The 23,467-nt window shown below is 38.9% G+C and overlaps 1 protein-coding gene across 7 annotated transcripts in view; it reads right to left on the reverse strand.

Moving 5' to 3' along the window:
• Osbpl1a (oxysterol binding protein like 1A) overlaps positions 1 to 23,467 on the reverse strand; it is a 202,072-nt gene that overhangs the window by 5,082 nt on the left and 173,523 nt on the right. For all 7 annotated transcript variants that reach the window (XM_020169703.2, XM_020169702.2, XM_020169704.2 and 4 more), the window contains 8 exons: positions 15,851 to 15,985; positions 13,865 to 13,962; positions 12,313 to 12,495; positions 5,080 to 5,187; positions 4,436 to 4,525; positions 4,080 to 4,206; positions 987 to 1,103; positions 306 to 429 (listed from right to left, as the gene is read on the reverse strand). In XM_020169703.2, coding sequence (XP_020025292.2) covers positions 306 to 429; positions 987 to 1,103; positions 4,080 to 4,206; positions 4,436 to 4,525; positions 5,080 to 5,187; positions 12,313 to 12,495; positions 13,865 to 13,962; positions 15,851 to 15,985 — 982 coding nt within the window. The remainder of the gene's footprint in view (positions 1 to 305; positions 430 to 986; positions 1,104 to 4,079; positions 4,207 to 4,435; positions 4,526 to 5,079; positions 5,188 to 12,312; positions 12,496 to 13,864; positions 13,963 to 15,850; positions 15,986 to 23,467) is intronic.

Raw genomic sequence — 23,467 nt, forward strand, 5'->3', positions numbered from 1 at the left:
GGAATAAAAAGAGAAGAAAACAGAACACAGTTTAAAGATAAAGATGCTAAGTTTCCTTCTGACATTTAAGGTCTGCTTTTGGTCATATGAAGTGTACTGAAGTACCAGGGGATACTACTGAAGCAATGAATTTAAGCTAAAAAGGTTGAGCACAGATTTTCAAATTTAAAACAAAAGTTACTGAATTCAAACTTAAAAATCTCTAAGAGAGACTAAAGTTGCCAGCATCCCAAGGATGGTGACAATGACCAAGAATGAAAGGAACCACTAGCCGAAGAACAGCTCTGGCAACCGCTGCTCCTCACCTATCTCTCCGTTCTCCATGGCTCTGATGTCTGGTCGCAGCCTGCAGTCTGTCTTAGGAATCACACTCTCCATTTCTTTGTCTATTTCATTCAAAACCATTGTAAAGCTAGTAAAATTATACATCTGAAAAGAAAAAAATTGATCAAATGAACACCTGCCAAGGCATGGCAAAAATGGAAGCACGAAAAAGAGCAGTATGATCAGACAGTGACCCTCCCTTTGGTGGTTGTGATGGTTAGCCTTTTTCAGAACATGTCTAGATTCTTCTACCACAATCTGTACTGACTGTAGATATTCGCCTCACAGCAATCTTACAGTGAGCCTCACAGAGTAAATACTCTTATCTACTCTTAAGTAAAATCCGTATTTCCTTTAGTCTTCTTTATAAGCATTCTTTGCTGGGTCTGGAGGTTTGATCCTGACTCAGTTGAGTCAGTTTGTATGTAAAGAGGATGGTCTTACCCCAAGTAACTATTTTAGAAACCCTAATGAAGTGCTTCCCAGCACCTCTTCCACCCTGACTTGAGCTGAGACAGATGGCTGGACCTCCAGTGAGGAGGCAAAGCAGCACACAGGAGCCAGTAGGGGACAGCCAAGATACATCTGGGTGCTACCTGGGAAAGGGCCCCAGTCAGGGCTGGACATAAAGAGTACGGCCCCATTCACAAGGCTGGGCTCACCTGGGCGGAGTTTGGAGGTCGCGGAGCTATTCGCCACAGGAGGACACTTCCAGGGATGACAAACACACTTTCAGAATCTGGCATTGGCATTTCATCAGACTCCTCTGAGGTGCTCATCTAGAATATCAACAGATGAACTAGATTTATGTCTGTCTTAAAATAGATACTTAGCAATTGTAAAATGACACCACTAGAAAGTAGAGTGTACAAGGGCAGAGACACTACAAGCTCTCTTTTTTTTCCCCCTGCAAAAAGTGTTCTTTTCCACTTGCTCTGAGGCTTGGGAGGGGGCTCCAGGTGGTAACAAGCTGCCCCAGGGCATGCAGAGGGCCCTCAAAGGAGACATCTAGTTGTGCTGGGTGGTGCGCCTTTGGAGAAGGCACATGGCTGGTCCCTCAGAGGTCAAGTAAGCGTCCCCTCTCCACTAATCCTCCTGGTGAGCTGTGCCTCCCGTCCAGGAAGTCACAGAAACAGGTGTGTGGGGCAAAGCCCAGGGCACAAGGAGCCAAAAGAACTTGTTTTAGACCACAGCGACTTCCGTGGCTCAGCGTCCTGCCCCGTTCATCCTGAGATGGGGTCTGCACGTGCTGGAGGAGGGTGTAGCCTCCACACTGGTTTTGCATCATCAAGAGATGCTCCGTGCTCCTGTGCTTCTCCGCCTACTCAAAGAAGTAGTGGCCCACCCAATCTACCCTCCAGAGTAGCATCATCATGGCTGAAAGAAAAGCCAGAGAGAGGCAGGCAAACTGACCTGCTTATCAATGGCCTCATCCTTGCTGGAATAAGTCTAAGGGATCTGGGATGTTAGGACTCACTGACAATAAGGAGCTTACTACAAAATATGATGACTGGTTTCTAAAAGCAGGAGACAGGTGAGAAGATGGTCCTGGAGGATGGGACAGGAGAGGAGACAAAGGTGTTTAAGAGGCTGGAAGACAGAGTGTCCTCAGGGCTATTCCATGTGAACTCTGTTGAAGCAAGAGAGACTGCAGGACTGCCAGGTGTTCCCCACGTGATGATTTTCTAATCCTTATATTTTCACATGTATGGGATGACTGGATGCATGCTAGGAGTCTCTGGAGTCTGTGGCTGTATCAGTTAGTATCATTTGCATTCAGTACAGTGTTGTCTTCATTACCACCCCTCTATACTACAGCATTTCATGTTTTTTAAAACTTTTGTTTTTAAAAAGAGAAAATGACTCGTGAGTATTTACTGAGAAAGTGCTAAATGCCCAGCACTAGGATCCCAGAGGAGGGCAGGAACTACTGACTCTGAGGAGCTCATACACGACAGAGGACAGCCACATGGGTCATGCTAAGAACAAAAAGTTACATACTGGGCACTTAACAAAAGTCATCAGTGACGCAAAGCCAGGATTCTTCAATGCTTGGATAAAAAGAAAACTTAAAAAGATGTGGAGCCAGAAAGGAAACTAAGGGTTCCTCTGGCTCCATGGGCCAAAGCTTGCTAGGTGTTCCTGGGTCTTTGCATAGTACATCTGTGAGGAGCTGTTATTGCCACAGCTATGTAAATAGAGAATCCAAGGTTCTGGAAGGTTAAGGAATATTCCTGACAAGATACTTAACAAGTCTAGAACCACGGTTTAAGACAGTGTCAGCAAGAAAGCAACAACACTGATGGTGAAAGATTCTTACAGCAGGTGAGTATGATCAAGAACACCGGAAATTCATGGGAAGGAGTTGCATGCAGGAACAACAGAGCAGAGAAGGACTAAGTACATGATAGTACTTAGTCTCCACTTTTCTGTGGAGACTGATCATAGATTATGGAACTTAACAGTTTCCATAATTTTGCCAATGTCCTTTGTTGTCTGTGCTCTGTATGGACAGGCTGAATGAAAAGTATGCTAATGAGGATGCCTTTGCCAAATTGTCTTCTGTTGGCAGGAGCTGTGGCCATGGAGTTTGGGTCTGGGGTTCCTGGATCCTGGGATGTTTCTTTCCCCAGTCCCATTGGTTTCTTGACAGTTGAAAGAACAATCAGTACACATCACTGAATGAGGGAAAAGAAGGTGGGAACATGGTCTGTAAGAAGGAGTGGAACTGCACACAGAGCTGAAGGGAAATAGGGGAAAGAAAGGCCACAGCCACAGGAAAGCTTCATACTCTGGCTATTTAGCAAAGCTTCACCTCAGGAAGAGGAGGCTCAATTTACAAAGCAAGTCAGTAATAAATGCAGCATCTGCTTCTGAGGAAAATGAGTGCTTTTAAAATTTTTGCATGCATCAGAAACACTGAAGAGCTGGAGAGACGGTGACTCTGGCATGTCTGAGATGAGGTGTAGGAGCCCACATTTTTAACAAGTACTCTGATAGTAGATGAGCTGCAAGTCTGAGGACATATTTTCATCAGAAAGAACTTTGTTAGTCTTACTCAGAATTTGTGCTCCTACCATAACCACTGGTTATTGGAGAGCAGTCAGTTTTCAAACAAGTATTTCCTATTCCAACAGGTGCAATCTTTCTTTAGCTTTCAGCTGTTCTGCCTGGAGGGAAGTGACAGGAGTCTGCTGAATGTGAGAGCCTGCCTGTGGCCAGGCAAGCAAGCTATGTGCCTCACCTGTGGGAAACCTTATCCGACCCAAGACTGTTGAACACCACAAAGATTGTTTAGCATCAAGAGGAGAATAGACCAGTGATGACAACTTTCACTATGATGGACCTAATGTCAGTGACTTAGTGGTTTGGAACAAGCCAACAAGACAGATAAGCATGAAAATATAAGAGATAATTTTGGAGGAAATTTGACCTATTCAAATTATTTCAACTTCTATAGCACATAAACAGTAGTAATTTGTCTAAGATGAGATCCAACTTTCAAAGCCATGTGAATTCAATCAAAACCCCACAGAGAACTGCTCCATAGCCACATCCTATAGATTATCAGGTCAAACATTTGCTACTAAGGCAGATATCTGCTCATTAAGAAGATTCAAGGAGAGAAGTACATGTGTTTAGCAAAACCAAAATAAAAATGTCTATTTGTGACCCAAAAACAGGTTGTCTCCAATTCCAAAAGGATTTTTACAAATGCCAAGAGTCCAGTTACTCGTGTATCACAAGATGTTCACCTGTTTGCTGTTCTTCTTGTCTTCAGTGTTTTTCTTATCATTTTTTTTGTAGGCATCAAAAGTGGCAGGGTCAACACTGTATAAACACTCAGTCCACTTTCCATAGAGGGCAGAGAGCTTCTTTTTGCTGTCAAGAGAAACTGATGTTTAGCCAACAATTAAATAAGTGTTTTGCTATAACAAAATATTAACATGAAGATTTTTTATAAGTCAAGTTCTTTAAAGAAATAAGATATCTTTATAGAAGAAAGACTTTTCTACACATTAAAAACTTTTTATTAGGTTATAGTAATGAATTTTCATGCCGGCATCTTAGTGAAGAGCTATATCATCAACATTTAAAATAGAGACTTTACCTTTTATCTTGTATGTAGCCTTCAACTTTGTGTAATTCCTTACCAAAAAGGCCACATGGCTTGAAATTCAACACACATTTGTCTCCAGTCCTATGAAGGAAATTGTAAATTCAGATTACCACTCAATGCCAAAGAAGCAGTAGAGAACCATGACTATGATAAATCAGCTTGCTGTTCACTGATTTTCTTTCTGTGCCAGGGTCCATATAGGACCTATTATGACCAATCTTCCAACATCAGTGTGCCTGCCATAAAGAGGACAGATGAACACTCATAAGGAATAAGTTACCTGCCTAAATTCATAGGTAGGATTTGAACCTCAGTCTTTTATAACTCTTATGCCCCTCCCACCTCACCCATCACACCCCTGTGAGAAACACAAAGTAAACAATATAATGGGAAAGGACTGAGACTGGAATTAAGAGTCACATCAGCTGGGGAAGGTCAGGGTTCATCCAGTCTTCCTTAATCAGAAACTTTAATGGACACTGTTCATTAAATGGATTGGCTTTTATTCACTCAAGATTGTCCAATTCTTACATTTTCTTGGCTGTACTAGAGCTTTTTTTTTTTTTTTAAATGAAGTCCATTGCAACTGTTTGATAAAAATTGATAATCTGGGTAAGAACTCTAACATGCCTTACTTGTGGTTTGTGATTTCCATATTGCCATACTGCTCAATCCAGAGTTTACCCACGATGATATTATGCACACAGCAGGTGGGATTTGTCCATGTATATGCCTCATTGTGTCTAAAAAACAAACCCAAAACCCAGAGAAGAGTCATTTTGTTTAAAAACTGTATTTGATTCAAATACATCAGGCTGCTTGAGATTACTAAACTCTAAGACATTAAAAATTACTGATGTTAACACACAGTAAGATAGGTTATCAACTGACTATTCTAATTTTTTCAGTACTGGGGCTTGAACTCAGGATTTGCACTTGCTAGGCAAGTACTCTACTTCTTCAGCCATGCCTCCAGCATTTTTGAAATAGGATCTTGCTTTTTGCATGGTGCCTGGACGATGATCCTATTTATGCATCCCCACAGAAGCTGGGATGACAGGCACATGGCACTGCACCCATATTGGTTGAGATGGGGTCCTGTGAACTTTTTTGTGAGCTAGCCTTAAACCTCTTGATATCTGCATCCCCATTATCTAGGATTACAAGTGTGAGCCACTGGCACCTGGCCTGTTATGGTTTTAAAAGAACAAATGTTTAAAAAAAAAAAACCCTACCAAAATTCAAATAAACTATACACTAGCTGAGTATCCCTAATCCAAAAATCTGAAATCCACATTTCTTAAGTGCTGACATGACACTCAAAGTTTCAGGTTTTGGAGTACTTTGGATTGTGGACTTTCAGATGAGGGATTCTCAACTGGTAAGATCTATGCAAACATTGCAAAATAAAAAGATTCCTAAATCTAATCATTTTAAGCATTCAAAAGCTTAGTGAAACATATGAAAAGTAAAATTAAATTAGAAGTAGAAAACAGAAATGAAATTCTAATTAGCACTTTTCAGAGAAAGTATCCTTCCATTCACCGAGAAGAAAATGTGTATGTGAATAATCTTTTCCTTTGCTTTTAAAATTTTTTATGTCTTTATCTATTATCCATATACATATTTAAATTTATTTTAAATTTACATACAGTAAAATTCATTCTTGTGTCTTGTTCTGTAAGTTTTAATACATGTACAGAACTGGGTACTTGTCACCAACACAATCGGAAAATGGAGCAACTGTCATGCCCCCAAAATTTGCTTGGGCTTTCCCAAACACACTTCCATTTTCTTTTCACCCAATCCCTAAATCATCCCTAATCTCTAAATAACTTATCTATTCTCCAATGGAATAGTTTCACCTTTTCCAGAATGCCATGCAAATGGAATGATACAGTATGCAACCTTTTGAGATAGCTTCAATTTGTACAGTGAGTTTCAAATTCATTCTTGTTCTTCTATGTATTGATAATTCATTCTTTTTATTGCTGAATAGTATCCCATTGTATGTATGTATTAAAGTTTAACCATTCACTCAATGAAAGGCAGCTGGAGTTTTCAGTTGTGGTTATGAAAAATACTACTATAAACATTTAAACAGAGGTTTTTATATTAACACGTTTTTATTTCTCTAGCCTGGAGGTACTGTTTTGTTTTTTAAAAACTTGTTTCTAGCCATTCTAATAGTTGTACGCTGGTATCTCATCGTGGTTTTAATTTTGTATTTCTCTAATAACTGTCACTGTGCATCTTTCATGTGTTTATTTTGCCATCCATACATCTTAGTAAGGTATTTGTTCTTATCTTTTCCCAATTTCATGCTGACTATAAACATAAGAATATAAGAACATATAAGAATCACTTATTATCAGCTTAAGAGTTATTTATATACTCAGGACTCCAGTCCTTTGTTGAATACATGATTTGTGCATAAATTTTACTAGTCTCCAGTTTATCTTTTCATGCCCTCAATAGTTTGTTTTACAAAGCAAAACTTTTCAATTTTCATAAAACCTACTTTAGGGCTGGAATGTAGCTCAGTGGTGGAACACAAAGCCCTGGGTTTGATCTCTATCATGGCAAAAACAAACAAAAACCTAGTTTATTAATTAAGTCTTTTTATGTACTATGCCTTTGGTATTGTAAGAGGTCTTTGCCTAATTCAAAATCATTTGAATTTCTGTTTTCTTCTACAAGTTCTATAGTTTTACATTTTACTTTAGTCCATGAATTACATTTAGTGCTATTTTTAAATAACATGTGAGGCATAGCTTGAGGTTCATTTTTAACATATGGATGTCTACTTGTCCCCAAACTATCTGTGGAAAGGACTGTCCTCAGCAGCATTGCCCTTGTACCTTTTTCAAAAAACAAACAAACAAAAATCCTAACCCTAGTTCCATGGGGCCCATTTTAGACTCTCTTCTATGCTCCACTAATTATCTTCAGATCAGGTAAAAGACAGTTTGTCAATTCTGTTCTTTTGACTACTGTATATTTCATTTGCCTTTCTGGATAAATTTAGAACAAACTTCTCTAACAAAAATCAACTGGGAATTTTGATTTGTGTTAATAGATTGTTTATAGCTCATTTGGGAAAGAACCAATACCTTAACTATATTGAGGCTTCCAAATATACTGAGACACAGTGGACCTTACGTGACTCTTTGGTTACTTTCCCCGGTGTTTTATAATTTTTAGCATACTCATTCTGCTTCTGAGTCTATCCTGGTTATTGTATTACATTTTTCAGTACTAAAAGTTCCAGAAATACTTTTATCTCTTTGCTAGAGAATTTTTCTATCAAGAGTGTTTTCATTAAACAGTGTTTATGGTCATCTCAGGGAGCAGTTATAGCAGCTGCTTTAAAGTCTTTATGCAAATTTCAGTATCTGGGTCATCCTGGGATTAGAGTCTGTTGATTGCCTTTTCCATTGTGAATTATCAAAATTTTTATGGAGTCAGAGGCATGGCTCAAATGGTAGAATGCCTGCCTCACAACTGTGAAGCCCTGAGTTCAAACCCTAGTACCTCCAAAAAAAATTTTTTTTTTGTTAATTGTTTATTGTTTATACATGTATTCATATGTGTATACATTGATTGTTTGGGCCATCTCACCCCCACTCCCCCCTCCCCGCCTCACTTCCAGGCAGAACCTGTTCAGCCCTCTTCTCCAGTTTTGTTGAAGAGAAAACCTAAGAGATAATAAGACATAGCACATTTGCCAGCTTGAGATTAAGAAAGCTATACAGAGAGATTCCTAGCATTGCTTCCATGACATGTATATTATAACCCAAACTGGTTCATCTCTACCAGACCTCTTCACTGCTTCCTGGTCACCTTCCTATAGTAGCCTCTGTCAGTTTAAGATTACTATATTCACTCCTCTACTGTGGACACATCAAACACTTTCAAGTTTTAGGTTTCCTTCCCTTTCCCTATTCCTCCTGTATGTGTTCTCCCCTTAGTGCGTGACCCGTGTCCAATAATATTACTGCATTTGTTTTAAGTCTATAATCTGCATATGAGGGAGAATATATGATTTTTGGTCTTCTGAGCCTAACTAACTTTGCTTAAGAAGATGTTCTCCAGTTCCATCCATGTACTTGCAAATGACAAAATTTCATTCTTCTTTGTGGCTGAGTAAAATTCCATTATGTATAAATACCACATTTTCTTAATCCATTCTTTGGTAGTTGGGCATCTTGGCTGTTTCCATAACTCGGTTATTGTGAATAGCGCTGCAATAAACATGGGTGTGCAGGCGCCTTTGGAATAATCTGAATCGCATTCCTTTGGGTATATCCCTAGGAGTGATATTGCTGGATAATATGGCAGATCTATGTTTAGTTTTCTAAGAAGCCTCCATATTGTTTTCCAAAGTGGTTGTACTAGCTTACATTCCCACCAGCAGTGTATGAGGGTTCCTTTTCCCCCAACAGCTTTGCCAACATTTGTTGGTGGTGGTGTTTCTGAATGATAGCTATTCTAACAGAAGTGAGGTGGAATCTTCGTGTGTTTTGATTTGCATTTCCTTTATGGCCAGGGATGGTGAGCATTTTTTCATGTGTTTTTGGCCATTTGGACTTCTTTCTTTGAAAAAGTTCTGTTTAAGACAAATAAATAGCATTAGAAGAATAATAAAAACAGTAAGTGCAAACAGAAAAAAGACAGAAACAGAAAGTATAAATTTAAAACCCTAGCCATTTTCTGTGTCCTCTTCTCTGTCCTATCTCCCCCACTTAGTTTCTCTACAGAAGTAATTCTGTTCAATACTCTCATTTGGGTAAACTGAGAACCAAGGAAATAATATGACCCACCAAACTTATTAGTGTCTAAAACAGACTAAAACTTGGCAGAGACAGGTCACCATGTTAGTCTTGAATACTTTGTAAATTGTCTTATTTATTTGCTCAATCATCAATTATTGCTTTTTATATTTCTGTTTTGTATCAGTAGCTAACCACTGTTTAATATCTTTGTAATCTTCTTCTTTCTTCCCAAGAAAGGACCACTTCAACTTATTTATAATAAATATAAAAATATTTCAAGGAAAAAAAAAAGAAAAAGTTCTGTTTAGTTCAGTTGCCCACTTCTCTACTGGTTCATTGATTTTGGAGGAGTTTAGGTTTTTTGAGCTCCCTGTATATTCTGGTTATCAGTCCTATGTCTGATGTATAGCCAGAGAATATTTTCTCCCACTCTGTGGGTGGTCTCTTCAGTTTATAGAGACCATTTCTTTTGTTGTACAGAAGCTTTTTAATTTCATGTAGTCCCATTTGTCCATCCTTTCTCTTAGTTGCTGGGCTGCTGGAGTTCTACTGAGGAATTCTTTGCCTACCTATTGCTTCCATAGTATTCCCTCCTCTTTCCTGTACTAACTTCAGAGTTTTGGGTCTGATATTAAGGTTCTTAATCCACTTTGAGTTGATACTAGTACGGGGTGATAGGTACTACAGGTATGGATCTAGTTTCAGTTTTCTTCAGGCAGATAACCACTTTTCCCGGCAACATTTGTTGAAGAGGCTGTCTTTTCTCCATTGTATGTTTTTGGCGCCTTTGTCAAAAATAAGGTGGGTATAATATCTGGGTCCTCTATTCTGTTCCACTGGTCTTCCTATCTGTTTGTGCCAGTACCATGCTGTCTTTATTGCTATGGCTCTGTAACAGAGTTTGAAGCCGGGTATCGTGATACCTCCGCATTGTTCTTTTTGCTGAGTATTGCCTTGGCTACTCACAGTCTCTTGTGTTTCCAAATGAACTTTAGGGTAGATTTTTCAATCTGTGATGAATGTCATTGGAATTTTGATGGGAATTGCATTAAACATGTAGACTACTTTTGGTAGAATAGACATTTTTACTATGTTGATTCTACCAATCCATGGGCATGGGCGATCTCTTTACTTTCTATAGTCTTCCTCAATCTCTTTCTTCAGAGACTTATAGTTCTCCTTGTAGAGATCACTCACATCCTTTGTTAAGTTTACTCCCAGGTATTTGATTTTTTTTGAGGCTATTATAAACAGAATTGTTTTCCTATATTCTTTCTCAATTTTTTCACTGTTGGTGTATAGAAAGGCTACTGAATTTTGTAAGTTGATTTTGTATCCTGCTACATTGTTGAAGCAGTTTATGGTGTCTAGGAGTTTTTGGGTAGAGATTTTTGGGTCTTTGAGGTATAGGATCATGTCATCTGCAAATAGGGATACTTTGACAATTTCTTTACCTATATGTATTCCTTTTATTACTTCTTGCCTTATTGCTCTGGCTAGGAATTCCAGGACTATGTTGAATAGGACTGGGGACAGTGGGCACCCTTGTCTCGTTCCTGATTTTAGGGGAAATGGTTTCAGTTTTTCTCCATTAAGTATGATGTTGGCTATAGGTAGGTCATATACAGCCTTTATAGTATTGAAGTACATTCCTTTTATTCCTAGTTTTCTTAAAGCTTTTATCATGAAGTGGTGTTCAATTTTATCAAAGGCAAAAGAGATTTTTCTTAATCTGCACCAAGTAGTAATTTTGGATTGTATTCTAGACACTTGAATTTGGTAAGACTCTCTTAAAATCTTCTGGAGAACACTGAAACATAGTTTCAGCCACAAGTTCTGATCCTATGGCGTTTGAATCCAGAGTCAGTTTAATTTTCAAAACCTTTGTAATGTTACTCAGATCTGCCCCTTGCCATCTAGGAACCTGGCCTCAGGCCACATTACTTTCAGATCTCAAAGCCTTTAGTGCACTATATGAGTCCCTTGAATGCATGAGGGTGGGGATGGGCTTAGGAACTCACATAGATTTTTTGGGAGCTCCCTCTTTTGTAAGGTTTCACCTCCACACTTAGATTCCAGGGGCTCCATCCTCTGTCCTCTGGCTGTTGAGCTGGGGTTTCAGTTTTTGCTTTGTCTGTACTTCCTATAATTAGACTTTCCTCTGGGGCAAAAAGTTGAGAGAAAGAAATAACAGGGATTCTCTTCACATTCTCTGAACCACAAAGGCCTGTTTATCTAATTCCTTAGCCAAGGAGAAGAAATTTTTCTGAGTTTTAGGCACGTGTGTGACTGCTGCCACTGCAGAAGAGCAGCTGCAGGCCTCAGCACTTGCTTTGGGGCAAAACTGGGAGATAAAACAAAACAGGATTTCTGCTGCTCTCCCCATCTGCAATGGACTCTTTCCAGGTTCTCTAATCAGAAAAAAGACGGTTTCTCTCAGAGCAACTTCTATATGCTTCCATGGTCCAATTATGTTATTTGCTGCTCTGACTCTAAGCCAGGAGAAATGGGAGAAAAATACACAACCAGGAATCTCACTGCTGATTTGATGTTTAGGATCTGACTTCTCTTCCAATCTGCCTGTCTTTATTTACTGTCCAGGATTTCTAGATGTAGTCAGTGGGGAAGAGGTTAGAGTATGCTACTCTGTCCTAACTGGAACTGCTTTTGAATTTAAAGTTAGTCTTGCAGAAGGTAAGAACTCCCAACTTACCTAATATCTAACATATGCCACAAAACTGTTATTTCAATATTTTCCAACGTGAATTCATTTCAAAAGATCTTTTAACAAAAGGATGGCACCATGATATGTAGACAGCCAGTTTCATAAGAACTGCTATGGAATTATTAACTTCATCTATCTTAAAACAGATCCAAACATCAATTAAACTTTTCACATGTATCCAGACTGATTAACAGTGGCTACTGGCATGCTTTTCAAATTCTTTTATATAGCAGTAGGTTTATACTTGATAAATGCTATTTCTTTCAACTTCCCCAACTTTTGAACAACCAGGTCAGGTCTGTGTCCACATGTACACACTTACAAGTCAGCATGCATGAATATAGCTGAATGGCTTAACTGAAACTTACTCAAGGAGCTCCAAGGTGATGGTTCCTTTGGGTTCTGCCTCTACACTCTTCCCCCAGAACTTCAGTTTCGGGTAGATAGAGCCATGAAAGATGAAGTCATTGTTTAATCCTTCTGCATGAAATGCGCTGATTGGTGGATGATGGCTGACCTGTTCTGAGATGAGTCTGAACCCAAGGTCATCTCTTAATATTAAAAAAAAAAAAAAAAAGCAACATTGTAATTAACTATCACTGAATGTGAACATTATTATAATTTCAGCCAAAAAACAATAATTAAAGAAAAGACTTGAAAATAATTTAAAAAGAAAAGAAACAAGTTTTTGTTTGTTTGTTTTTTTAAATGTCAGTACTGGGGTTTGAACTTAAAGTCTCACACTTTCTATGCAGGTACTCAACCACTTAAGCCACTCCACCAGCCCAAGGAACAGGTCTGACTAAGTAAATAATTCTTTTTATCATCCTGATGAAAGTACCACTTAACATACAAGAAACAGTACAAATACAACCTGAACTATTCAAACCAGTGTAATTGTAATGCCAGCTACTTGAACATATTAAAATAAAGAATACTCACATGAATTTGGGTGATTTACATGAAATTATACTATTAGTCATATAAATTTATTTTTTGAAGTTTTAGCAAGGATTTTTTTCACTATGACAAGATAAACTATTGATGGGGTGTGGGGGGTTGGGGAGAAAAAAGAGAAACATTTCTGTTCTCCATGCAGGAAATGAGAACAAAAACTCAAAATGGTAGTTCCATCTCCCAATCTTGTATTGGAGAGCTGGGGGGAATACACAGTCAAAGACAACTTGTCTGAGTGCCTGAGATTAGCTATGTAAATTTAAAACTTAAAATTCCTTTTATATAAGACAGAGAAGCTGGGCATGGTGGCACACACCTATAATCCCAGGTACTTGGGAGGCAAAGGCAGGAAGATCTTGAATTGAAGGGCAGCCTGGGCAATTTAGCAAGACCCAAAACATTGTTTTAAAAGAGGCTGGGAGTGTAGCTCAGGGGCAGAGTACCCAGCATGCACAATGCCCTGGGCTTCAAGCCCCAGAACTACTTTAAAAGAGAAAAATACAGTGTGTTATCTCTCCAACATCTAGGGGATGTTGGAAACTGTGCAGAAGAGGAGGAAGATACAGAAAGACTAAAGTCAAATAAATCTGCCAGTTGTACAGAAACAGTCTCACATAGGCAACTATTACTGTATATGTTTATGCTAAGATATTTAATATGGTTATAAAACCGTGATCTCATCGTATGTTCTACATGAAAAGGAAGACAATTAATCCCACCTAATTAGGGACACTGAAATCTTCCCAATTACTTTTTATATTGATACATTTTATGTCCGTTTCAGTATTTTTGACATAGTCGCCAAAATGTTGCATGGAAATAAACGTCAAAATTGTTGACTTGTTTATCATAAAGAACTGTCTGTTTGGTGATACTCAAAATATGCATTTTTCCTCTTCATTGAAAAGCTATGTAAATCATGCAAATTCAACTCTCCATCTGGAATGGAGTGAAAGGCCTTACCGGACTAACTCGTATGTCTCCCCCAGGAGTGGGTTGAAGGGCTTTCCAGTGCGTTCCCACTGAGAAGCCACAGCAGACACAGCAAATGCAGCTACACACTGTGGACAGAGCATTACACAGGTTACAAACAGCCCAGACTGTACCTCACAAGCTCCCTAGAGAGCTCAAACTGTAAAATACAAAAAGTCTTCTAGCCTCAGTCCACAGTTTATGCTAGAGTGGTGTACACAGAAAAGCCCAATGTTGTCAGCCATAAGCAGTCTCAAACTTCTTTTGGAAAATCACCAACAAAAGTGGAATATGTGGTAAACTTTAACCTGCTGTTAAAGTAGATTTGGTTGAAGTGAAACGTTACTGTGTAGAAGTAACTGATAAAAGTATTTTGAGAAGTTTAATTATTTTGTATTTTTAATATGGTTCTAGAAACTTCATATGGAAGCCTGGATAATCAGAATGAAAATTACTGACCTCTTCCTATAGTATTATTTTCAAATGGAACTTTTATAACACCCTGAAGATAGTATAAATTCTCTCAAGGACTTTTTAAAAGCCCTTAAACTAGTTACTTTTAACACACTAAAATTTTTTTACAAGTATAATTGTTCTCAGTATCTGAGGGAGATTAGTTCTAGAAATCCCCCTGGATACCAAAATCTGTGAATGTTCAAGTCTCTTATGTAAAATGGTGTAATACTTGAATACAACCTACACACTCCCTCTCATATACATTAAATCATCTCTAGATTTATTAACATGATGTAAATAGTTGTTTATGGAATGATGACAAAGAAAAGTCTATACACGTTCAGTGCAGATATAGGTTTTTCTTCAGATGTCGATACAAGGTTGGTTGTGGATGCAAACCCATGAATACCAAGGGCCAACTACATGATGCTTTTACAACTGGGGAGAACAGACATGGAACTACAAATTTAATTGGTGTCAAAGCCACTGAAGTTGGGGGGGGTGACAGGAAAGGGGGTAGGAGGATGAACATGGTACAAAACAATGTATACACATGTATGTAAATGCAAAAATGACACCTTTTGAAACTACCCCAGGAATAGGAGGGGGATGGGAGAGACTGGTAGAGGTGGTGAATTCACTGTGTGATATACTTGATATATTGTAAGAACCTGTGTAAATGCCACAATGTACAACAATAAAGGGGAAAAAAGCCAGAGGTTAGAAAAGGCTTATTTACATAAACAAAAGAACAGAAAGATTCAGTTTAGAATGCTATTACTTTATTTGAAGACGAGTATGTCTACTATACTCTATTTATATCCCATCCACCCCATTCATCATATAAACTATTTAAATGGCTGGGCACAGTGGCACATGTCTGTCATCCCCAGCTATGGAGGCAAGTACAAACAGGATGACCAAGGTCTAGGCCAGCCCAGGCATGAAGCAACAAGACTCTATCTTAAAAATAACCAAAAGAAAAATGGCTGGAGCAGTAGCTTAAGTGGCAAACAGCCTGCTTAGCAACCCCGAGTGCAACCCCCAATACTGAAAAAAAAAAAGAAAAGTTCAATTCCTTGCTCTCTTTTGATTGAACGTATAGCACTGTGTGTGTAAGTAAATGAACACATAAGCATACAAATACATTTGTATGTGTGCATTCACTCCTTCTTAGAAATTTCTTAATAATGTTTTAAAGAATTGTTGGATTCTCCCTCCCCTCAACACAATGCTACGTTCTAAGACAAAGACTTAGAAACAGCTCACTGTAACAGGCGTGGGTGTGACCACCTTATGCTTCTCTTAGATTTCTCATCAGTCTTCTACTATAGTGGCCTCACTAAAGACAAGCAGGGGAATGAATGCAGAGGACTCTTCAAATACGCTGAGAGCTTTCAGGACACTTCTCACCCTCGCACTAGACTTCACAGTAATTTTGTGCATGTGTGCTTGGGATAAGTTGGGTAAAGAAGGAGAAGAAGAAGACTTAAACTTTCCCAATGCTCGCTTGATCCATACCTGCATCCTTTCCACAGGATCAGACAATGAACTGGCCTTGTGGATGAGGTAAGTATGCTCCATATATTCAGTTAGTCGCTGCAGGAAGCTCAGAGGCTCATTAAATATAACTGGCATCGTGATCTTGGATAGTTCCTATAACAAGAAAATTGAAACTGTTATATAAATAGCAAACTAATCTCTGCTATCTTTACATAATGTGTTCCTGAAAAGGAAGTAACAGAAGATTGCCACTCATGCAACTTAGTATCAGTTTAATTTCACAGACCTTTCCAGAACACCTTACAATAATGGAGTACACTGGACAATACAAGGAAATACAGAGACTCCCAAACATCCTCCTTGAGTTCACAGAGTGCACACTGTAATGGTGAGTTTGAGCTGATGATTATTACCATGGAATATGTAAAGGTGATGGGGACATAAAAAGCAAAACTCTGAGAAGTGTTAAAACAATTAAAAGATGGTTCCAGTGCCTTGGGTTCCAACAGAAGCAAAAAGAACCTCAACCAGTCACAAAATGACAAACTAACTTCTATACAGTAACGTTTCACCTCAACCATATCTACTTTAACAGCAGGTTAAAGTTTACCACATATTCCACTTTTGTTGGTAATTTTCCAAAAGAAATTTGAGACTGCTTATGGCTGACAACATTGGGCTTTTCTGTGTACACCACTCTAGCATAAACTGTGGACTGAGGCTAGAAGACTTTTTGCATTTTACAGAATGGTTTTCAATTTTGGCTGCCAGTTTAAAAGATTTGGCAGGATCTCTGACTTAAAGCACAGATTTTCAACTTTGTTTACCATGTGCCATCAGCAAGCAACATCATCATGGGGTCCTTTAAAAAAGTCATTAAATAATAAATTTATTTTGCTATTCCTCTGGAATGTTCTGATGATCTTTCCAAACATCTACCTACCATTATTCGCCTTTTCTTTAGGAATCCTTGCTCAGGAAGCCTGCTGGCTGAAGTCGCCTGGTCAGGTAAACAGCCCTGAGGTGTAATCCAGGCTAAATGCCACCAGACTCAGCTCTGACTCCTCCCCCTAAATGTCAACATTCTAACTGATGTGCACAACTGACAATAATGTGGCTTTCAAAGAACTGTAATCAACTGTATTAAAAAATAGCTCATTTATTACCATAAAATATTGCAGAATACAGACCGACAGATAAAATGCCTCAACTTAATTAAACGAAGTAGTAAACTCACCAGGGAGATGAGGGAGGAAAAGGTACCCATAGAGGAAGAAAAGAAGGCTCAACTATGTATGCCATAGGATCTCACTAAACCCAGAGATTCACTGTTGAGGACAAGTCAAGAAAACTGGGACCACCAAGGCAGGTCTTAATTGAATCCCAGGCTCTCTCTTTCTTCCACTTAAAAAGTATGTCTTTTTTTTTTTCTTTGTTAAAAAAAGCATAGGGGAATACATAACTCTTTTAATATAAAATTTACATTATAGACTGGAGGTGTGAGGCACAAGTGGCAGAGTGTCTGCTTAGTAAGCATGAGGCAAAAAAATTACTATTATAAACAGAGAGTGAATGTGATTGATGTACTTTGTGTATATATATATATATATGAAAACAGAACAATGAAACCTGTTAAAGTTGTTCTAAGAACAGGAGGGAAGAGGAAGATAAGGGAGAATATGGAAGAGGTGAATCTAATTAAGATAATTGTAAACACATATATAAATGTCACAATGAATCTTCCCTGTACACCTAACACATGCTAATAAAAATGTAGAAAAAAAAAGTAAAAACATAGAGGGGGTTAAGAAAGAGTAGAATGTGGGTCAAATGGTAATTACAATTAAAATTTATAGTTCCCTAAGTAGATAATGAAAATCTCAGTGATATGAAGTATATATTATTTCCTTCCCCTTAAACCTCTTGGAAATTCATAGGAACACCACTGTTACTTCTATCCAGTGAAGATTGGTGTTGCAGTCCCTAGATACTGTAAGTGACGAATTCAGCATGGGTATACATACCAGCAGTAGGAAAAGAAACCTCACATTATGAAGATCAAGCTTCGAGAAGAAACATCAGCTAGAATACTTTCATCACTGAGAGCTTCAGTCAGCTGGAAAAATTAAATATTTATGCCAGGAATTCTACCTTGTGACCCAGCTAAAAGCAAAGTTTAAATTTATCCATGCAAATTAACAGCAACCAATGATGAAACTGAAGAAACTCCTAATTGTGACTGCTCATCAGCTGACAAACTGAGAAGAGAAAGCTGCTTCTTCACTCAAGTACTATAAAAACAACCCAAAAATAAGGCCAAGTTTGAGCTCAACTGAAATGGAAAATATTTTCTAAATGTAAAGTCAATCATTTTAATGACCAAATGTACAAACACTTAAGATGTGAGTTATCAAGAGAAAAGCCTCAGGAGCCAGGCTGTCTGTCTTCCCCAGGCAGCTGCTTGTGGGCAGGGGTGTACATCAAGCACTCAGTGGGCTCTGGGGCTCTCACTCATAGTCAGGTGCTGGCAGCAGTCCTGGCTGTTCCTTCCTCCATGACACCACCTTCCTATAACTCTTTTTTACATTTAAGGGCCTCAGAGAGTCAAATGGCTTTTTTCTCATATTGTGCCACTCAGTCCCCCATCCCATCAAGACGTTTATCATCATCTATCAGTAGATAAAAGGTTCTTGCCATCTGAATACCCAGTTATACCCTAAGAAGTCATGCTAAAACACTGTAAGACACTTATGGAACAACTTGGGATGAGCAGTTTGAAAAAAAGCCTGCTTCCCTAATGCCTTTTGCTGCTGGTCACAGGAGGCAGGAAAGGGAGATGTGTTTGTGTGTTGACTAAGTCATATTGTGGGCACCTTGGTGCACACCAATTAAAAGATTAGGAAAGCAAAACTATAGGAAAAAGGTAATATAAAGTGACTCCCATCTATCCTTCCTGCCCAATAGCTTAAGGCTGCAGAGCAGGGAGGTGGCTTGAGTCCTCTTGCCGGAGGTAATAAAGCAAAGACTGGAAAGTGGCTGGGAGCGAATATAGAGGGACAAGAGAAGCCCTGGCTGGGAACCTGCACTGTATCTATCTTCACTTGGCATGCATATTTAAGGGAATCCACTTCCAAACACTCCATTCTTACATGCACTCTTTCCTAAACACTGGCTTGCCTGGGGCTGTGCCTGCACTGAGGTCCCATGCTACACCTCGTTCCCTATCTGCTACTGGAAAAAAAAAAAAAGAAAAGAAAAAAGGAGAAAAGATATATACACCTCCCACCATCTGAGTTACTGTAAAGGTTTCTTGTTGAGAAGTGCAGAAGCCTTGGAAGCCTCACATGAAGGGAGGTTTGGTAACAGTGCTGTGTCAGTGAAGCATCTTTGGTTTGAGGCACCACATCGGGAATCCAAGACTCTCCATTTCCATGAAGGGAGAGATGCAGTATTAGAAACAGCATCTTTTGACCAGTTCTGACAAGTCTGAGATGTTCTGATTTCAAATCACTGTACAGTGATGTGGTGGATATGCCAAATTTTGTTTAACTACCTTGCTTCTTCCATCCTGTCCCTCAAGTCAGTGTTTAAACCACACCAGACCTGATGAGGCTTCATATCTAGCTCCATATGTATCAAGAGTTAGAATTCAGGAATGGGACAGATGAAGTAGCATACACTAACATGGTTATTCCAATCTAAAAGTAGCAGCACACCCCTTCTGATACTCACTCTAAGCTGAGAGTGAGTAATAGACATTTTGCATCAAGTGAATGAGCCAAATATCTATAGTTTTGAGGGAAGTATTTTGTTATGTTTGGATATGAAGTGTATCCTCTCTTCCCCTCAAAAAGGCTTATGTGCTAAGGGCTTGGTCCCCAGGGGATTAAGAGGTGACTGGATCATGAGGACTCTGAGTTCAGCAGAGGGTTAACCCACTGATAAATGCATAATTTGATGGTATTCTGGGAGGTGGGCCTGGCTGAGGAAGTAGGTCATGCCTTTGAAGGGTATCTTATGCGTGGTCCCTTCCTGTCTCTTTCTCTGTGCTTCCTGGCTGCCATGAAATGAATAGCCTCCTTATCCACATACTTTCACTGTCATGATGTTCTTTTTCACCTTGGGCCCAAGGCAATGGATCCAGCTTATCTTTGACCAGAACCTCTGAATCTGTAAGCCAAAATAAGTCTTTTTTTCTTAAGTTGTTCATTATAGTACCTTGTCACAGTGATGGAAAAGTGACTAACACATATTTAAAAATTCATAGTAAGATAAACACCTTTCCTTAAAAAATATTATATTGACAAAAATGTGCTTCAGCAAAAAAAAAAAAAAATTTCAATTTTCTCAACCTTTCACAATATTGCCAGTTATGACGGAGTGAAAGGAAACAGCAGTGAGTCAAGAACTGAGGGCCCTGGGAGAGCTTCTCTGGTACATTCCCCGAAGACCACAAAGCCCATGACTGGAATGAAAGGAAGTGTGTGTGAGTGTGTGAGCGCATGCGCAAGTGTGCACACGCGTGCGTGCGAGTGTGTGAGTGCATGCACGCGAGTGTGTAAGTGTGAGGGTGTGAGTGTGTGTGTGTGTTTGGGGGGCCGAGGGCTTAAAAGCTGCTTTTGCTGAGGAACACTGATTTCTTACTTGGACCCATGAATTAACTAAAGGCAGGAAACAGATGATTGTGATACCTCTTTTCCATACAAATGGAAGGAATATATGGATAGTGGGGCAAATGGAAGGGGACTACAAAAAGGAAAAACTTTTGGTATAGCCAGCTTGCATACTGGCCAATTAACTCTAGTTATTAATTAAACTGACATTTTTCCCTCTTTGCCTACATGCTGGAGAGCCCATGGTTAACTTCCTCTACTCTTCAATTAAACCACACAGACTTACCCCCTTATCTCTGACCACTAGAGAAGTAAAGTTATCAGCCAAGACATACAACTTCAGAGATGTGGTGCCCAGACACCTAGAGAACCAAGACCAGCACCCATTCTGGGATGTGCATTTCATCATGCACTCAAACTAACTCAGCTTCAAAACTCCCCTTTAAAAAGCAGACATTTTCTCATAGAAGTGGGATGACAGAGCTTTGAGAAGTTGACACTCATCTTCCTGTGTGACAAATAACAAACCTTGTATCTTTTTCCTTAAAAATTCTGCTCTCGTTATTTGTGAATTGGCATTGGGACCAGGGACCAGCTTTCCAGTAATAGGAGTTAAACCTTCTGCAAGCTAGAGTTGTCCAATATTTGTTTTTAACAACAATGAAAGGAATCCTAATTGATTTGTCTATTTATTTATCACAGACAATTTTTTATACTACCTCTTTGTGGCATATAGTTGAGAAGAGGTCAAAGAACTAAATGACACTGCAAGATATTAAAAATCTCAACAAATGCCTACACCCATCTGTCTATCAATGTAAGCAGGATTTCTCAAGCCTTGTATTTATTTAAAAGAACACAACTGTTACTGAAAATCCTGTCTTACTCTAGCAGTAGGTGATGGTCATCCCAGATATCTAAACCTAATTGAAAAAAATCTTTTCAGCAATATACAAATAACATTTTACATTTTATGCTAACATTTTCATAAACCTTTGTTTATAATTTTGACCACTCATATACTAATATTTATAAGAACAATGATGCAAAGAAACTTTTAGTACTAAAGTCTTATGGTCATAAGATATAAATTTATAAATCACATTTTTATACATATCTTTGTGACAATGAAACATAGGGTGATCAATAAAATGCCTTGAGAGATTTAAAAAAATTAAGTTATGATACTATCCAATAGGAAGAATGAAAAAAATGAGTTAAAGGATAAAATGGGATATAAGCTTTTTGAACATTAAAAAACAGCTTATATTTATTCAACAGAATGATGGTGGCAATCAACTCTCTGTGGTAATCTGGATTCCACTGGGTACCTTTAAGAGCAATAAAACACTTTCATTTTTGAAAGACAGCACTCAATACACGCCAAACTTTTGTTATCTCTTACAATGATCTAGCGCTACAATCATATCACTTGCAGGCAGCTGAACAAGCTCAGGGTTGGTCTGGCAGGGCCCTGAGTATGAGCACCTAGGTCTTGGCGTTGGTTTCCACAGTCAGTGAGCTCGAACACCATGGCCTCATCTCTGGACAGGCCCTGCTGAGAAAGCCTTAGAGCATGGAGAGAAGAAGGAAGAAAACAGGGGAAAGGATGGTGCGATTAAGGAGTCCTTCAGCAAAAGGATAAGGGAAGTGAGGAAATAGGGAACAAAGGGTTCAAAAAATGAGTCAACACCAGCATTACTTCTGGGAAGCTGGGAACTGTTTGCTAAAGCTTTAATCACAGAGAGATTTGGATTGAATTCCAGTTATGTAAAGTATTTATTTCATGGAATATAACCCAACATTTTCATAACATAACCCTGTCCAAAACAGACTTAGAGAAGAAAAGAAGGATGTCATTGGTCTGGGAAATATAAGTCTCTCTATGCTTTTTGGAAATAAGTAAAGCAAAACGTGTGTATATCGGGAGTGTAGGAGATGCTGATCCTTGCTGAAGACAGTGTCATGGGCACTGGGAGTCCAGGGCAGCAAATGCCTGAAGAAGAAATAAGGATCTTATTCAGAGTGAGACAAAATCAGATCTAGACCACACCTAGCAGCTACTGTGAGTTTTAAGTCACATATTGTGAATGACAATACACCATGAAATTATATCACACTGGGGGCAGTGTTTTAGAAACTGTTGGGACTAAACCCCAATTCAGTGTTGAATAGTGAGGATACCATGGGGCGGCAGGGGTGCTCACACCTTCACTCTGACCTGAAACACTGCTCAAGCTGACAAGGACAGTGTGAATCACATTTCCTCTGCTATTTTTAAGACCTAGTACCAAATCAAGAAACTGGGACAGGCTAGGTGCAGTGGCTCATGCATGTAATCCCACCTACTCAGGAAACAGAGATCAGGAAGATTAAGGTTTGAGTCCAGCCCAACTGAAAAAGTTATCCAGATCCCATCTCAACAAACAAGCTAGGCATAGTAGAGAATGAATGTAATATTAGCTACATGGGAGATGTCAGTAGGAGAACTGTAGTCCTAGCCAGCCCTAGGCAAAAAGTGAGACATCCCATCTGAGAAATAACTGTAGTTATTTTTGCTTTAGCAAAAATGGGCTGAGCAGGAGGGCTCAGATGGTAGAGTGCCTGTCTAAAAGTGAGACCTTGAATTCAAATCCTAGTGCCCTCTCCAAGAAGAAAAAAGAAAAGAAACTGGGACAAAGCTAGGGTAAGGGTAAGAAATGATAGCTAAAGGGTATGCTTCTGTAACTGAGACTGACCCCCCTCCACAGAAAGGACCTGAATGAAACTATCTGGATTACTAATTGTAACAGAATCATGAACCTGAAATATATATAATTTATATCTAATATATATACAAAATCCCTTCATTTTGAGTTAAGTACACTTGAACCTATGGATACTACTATTTTCCAAGGTTTGACCTTTTTCTTTTGTGGGGTGGGGGGGTTTGACCAAGTAAAAAATATTAGAGGAGGCTGATGCCAAGAATTACTCTAAAAATTTACTCTAGTGATAAAACTTTTATCTCTCTCTTAAAGTG

Source organism: Castor canadensis, chromosome 4, assembly GCF_047511655.1.
Source record: "Castor canadensis chromosome 4, mCasCan1.hap1v2, whole genome shotgun sequence".
Lineage (NCBI taxonomy): Eukaryota > Metazoa > Chordata > Mammalia > Rodentia > Castoridae > Castor > Castor canadensis.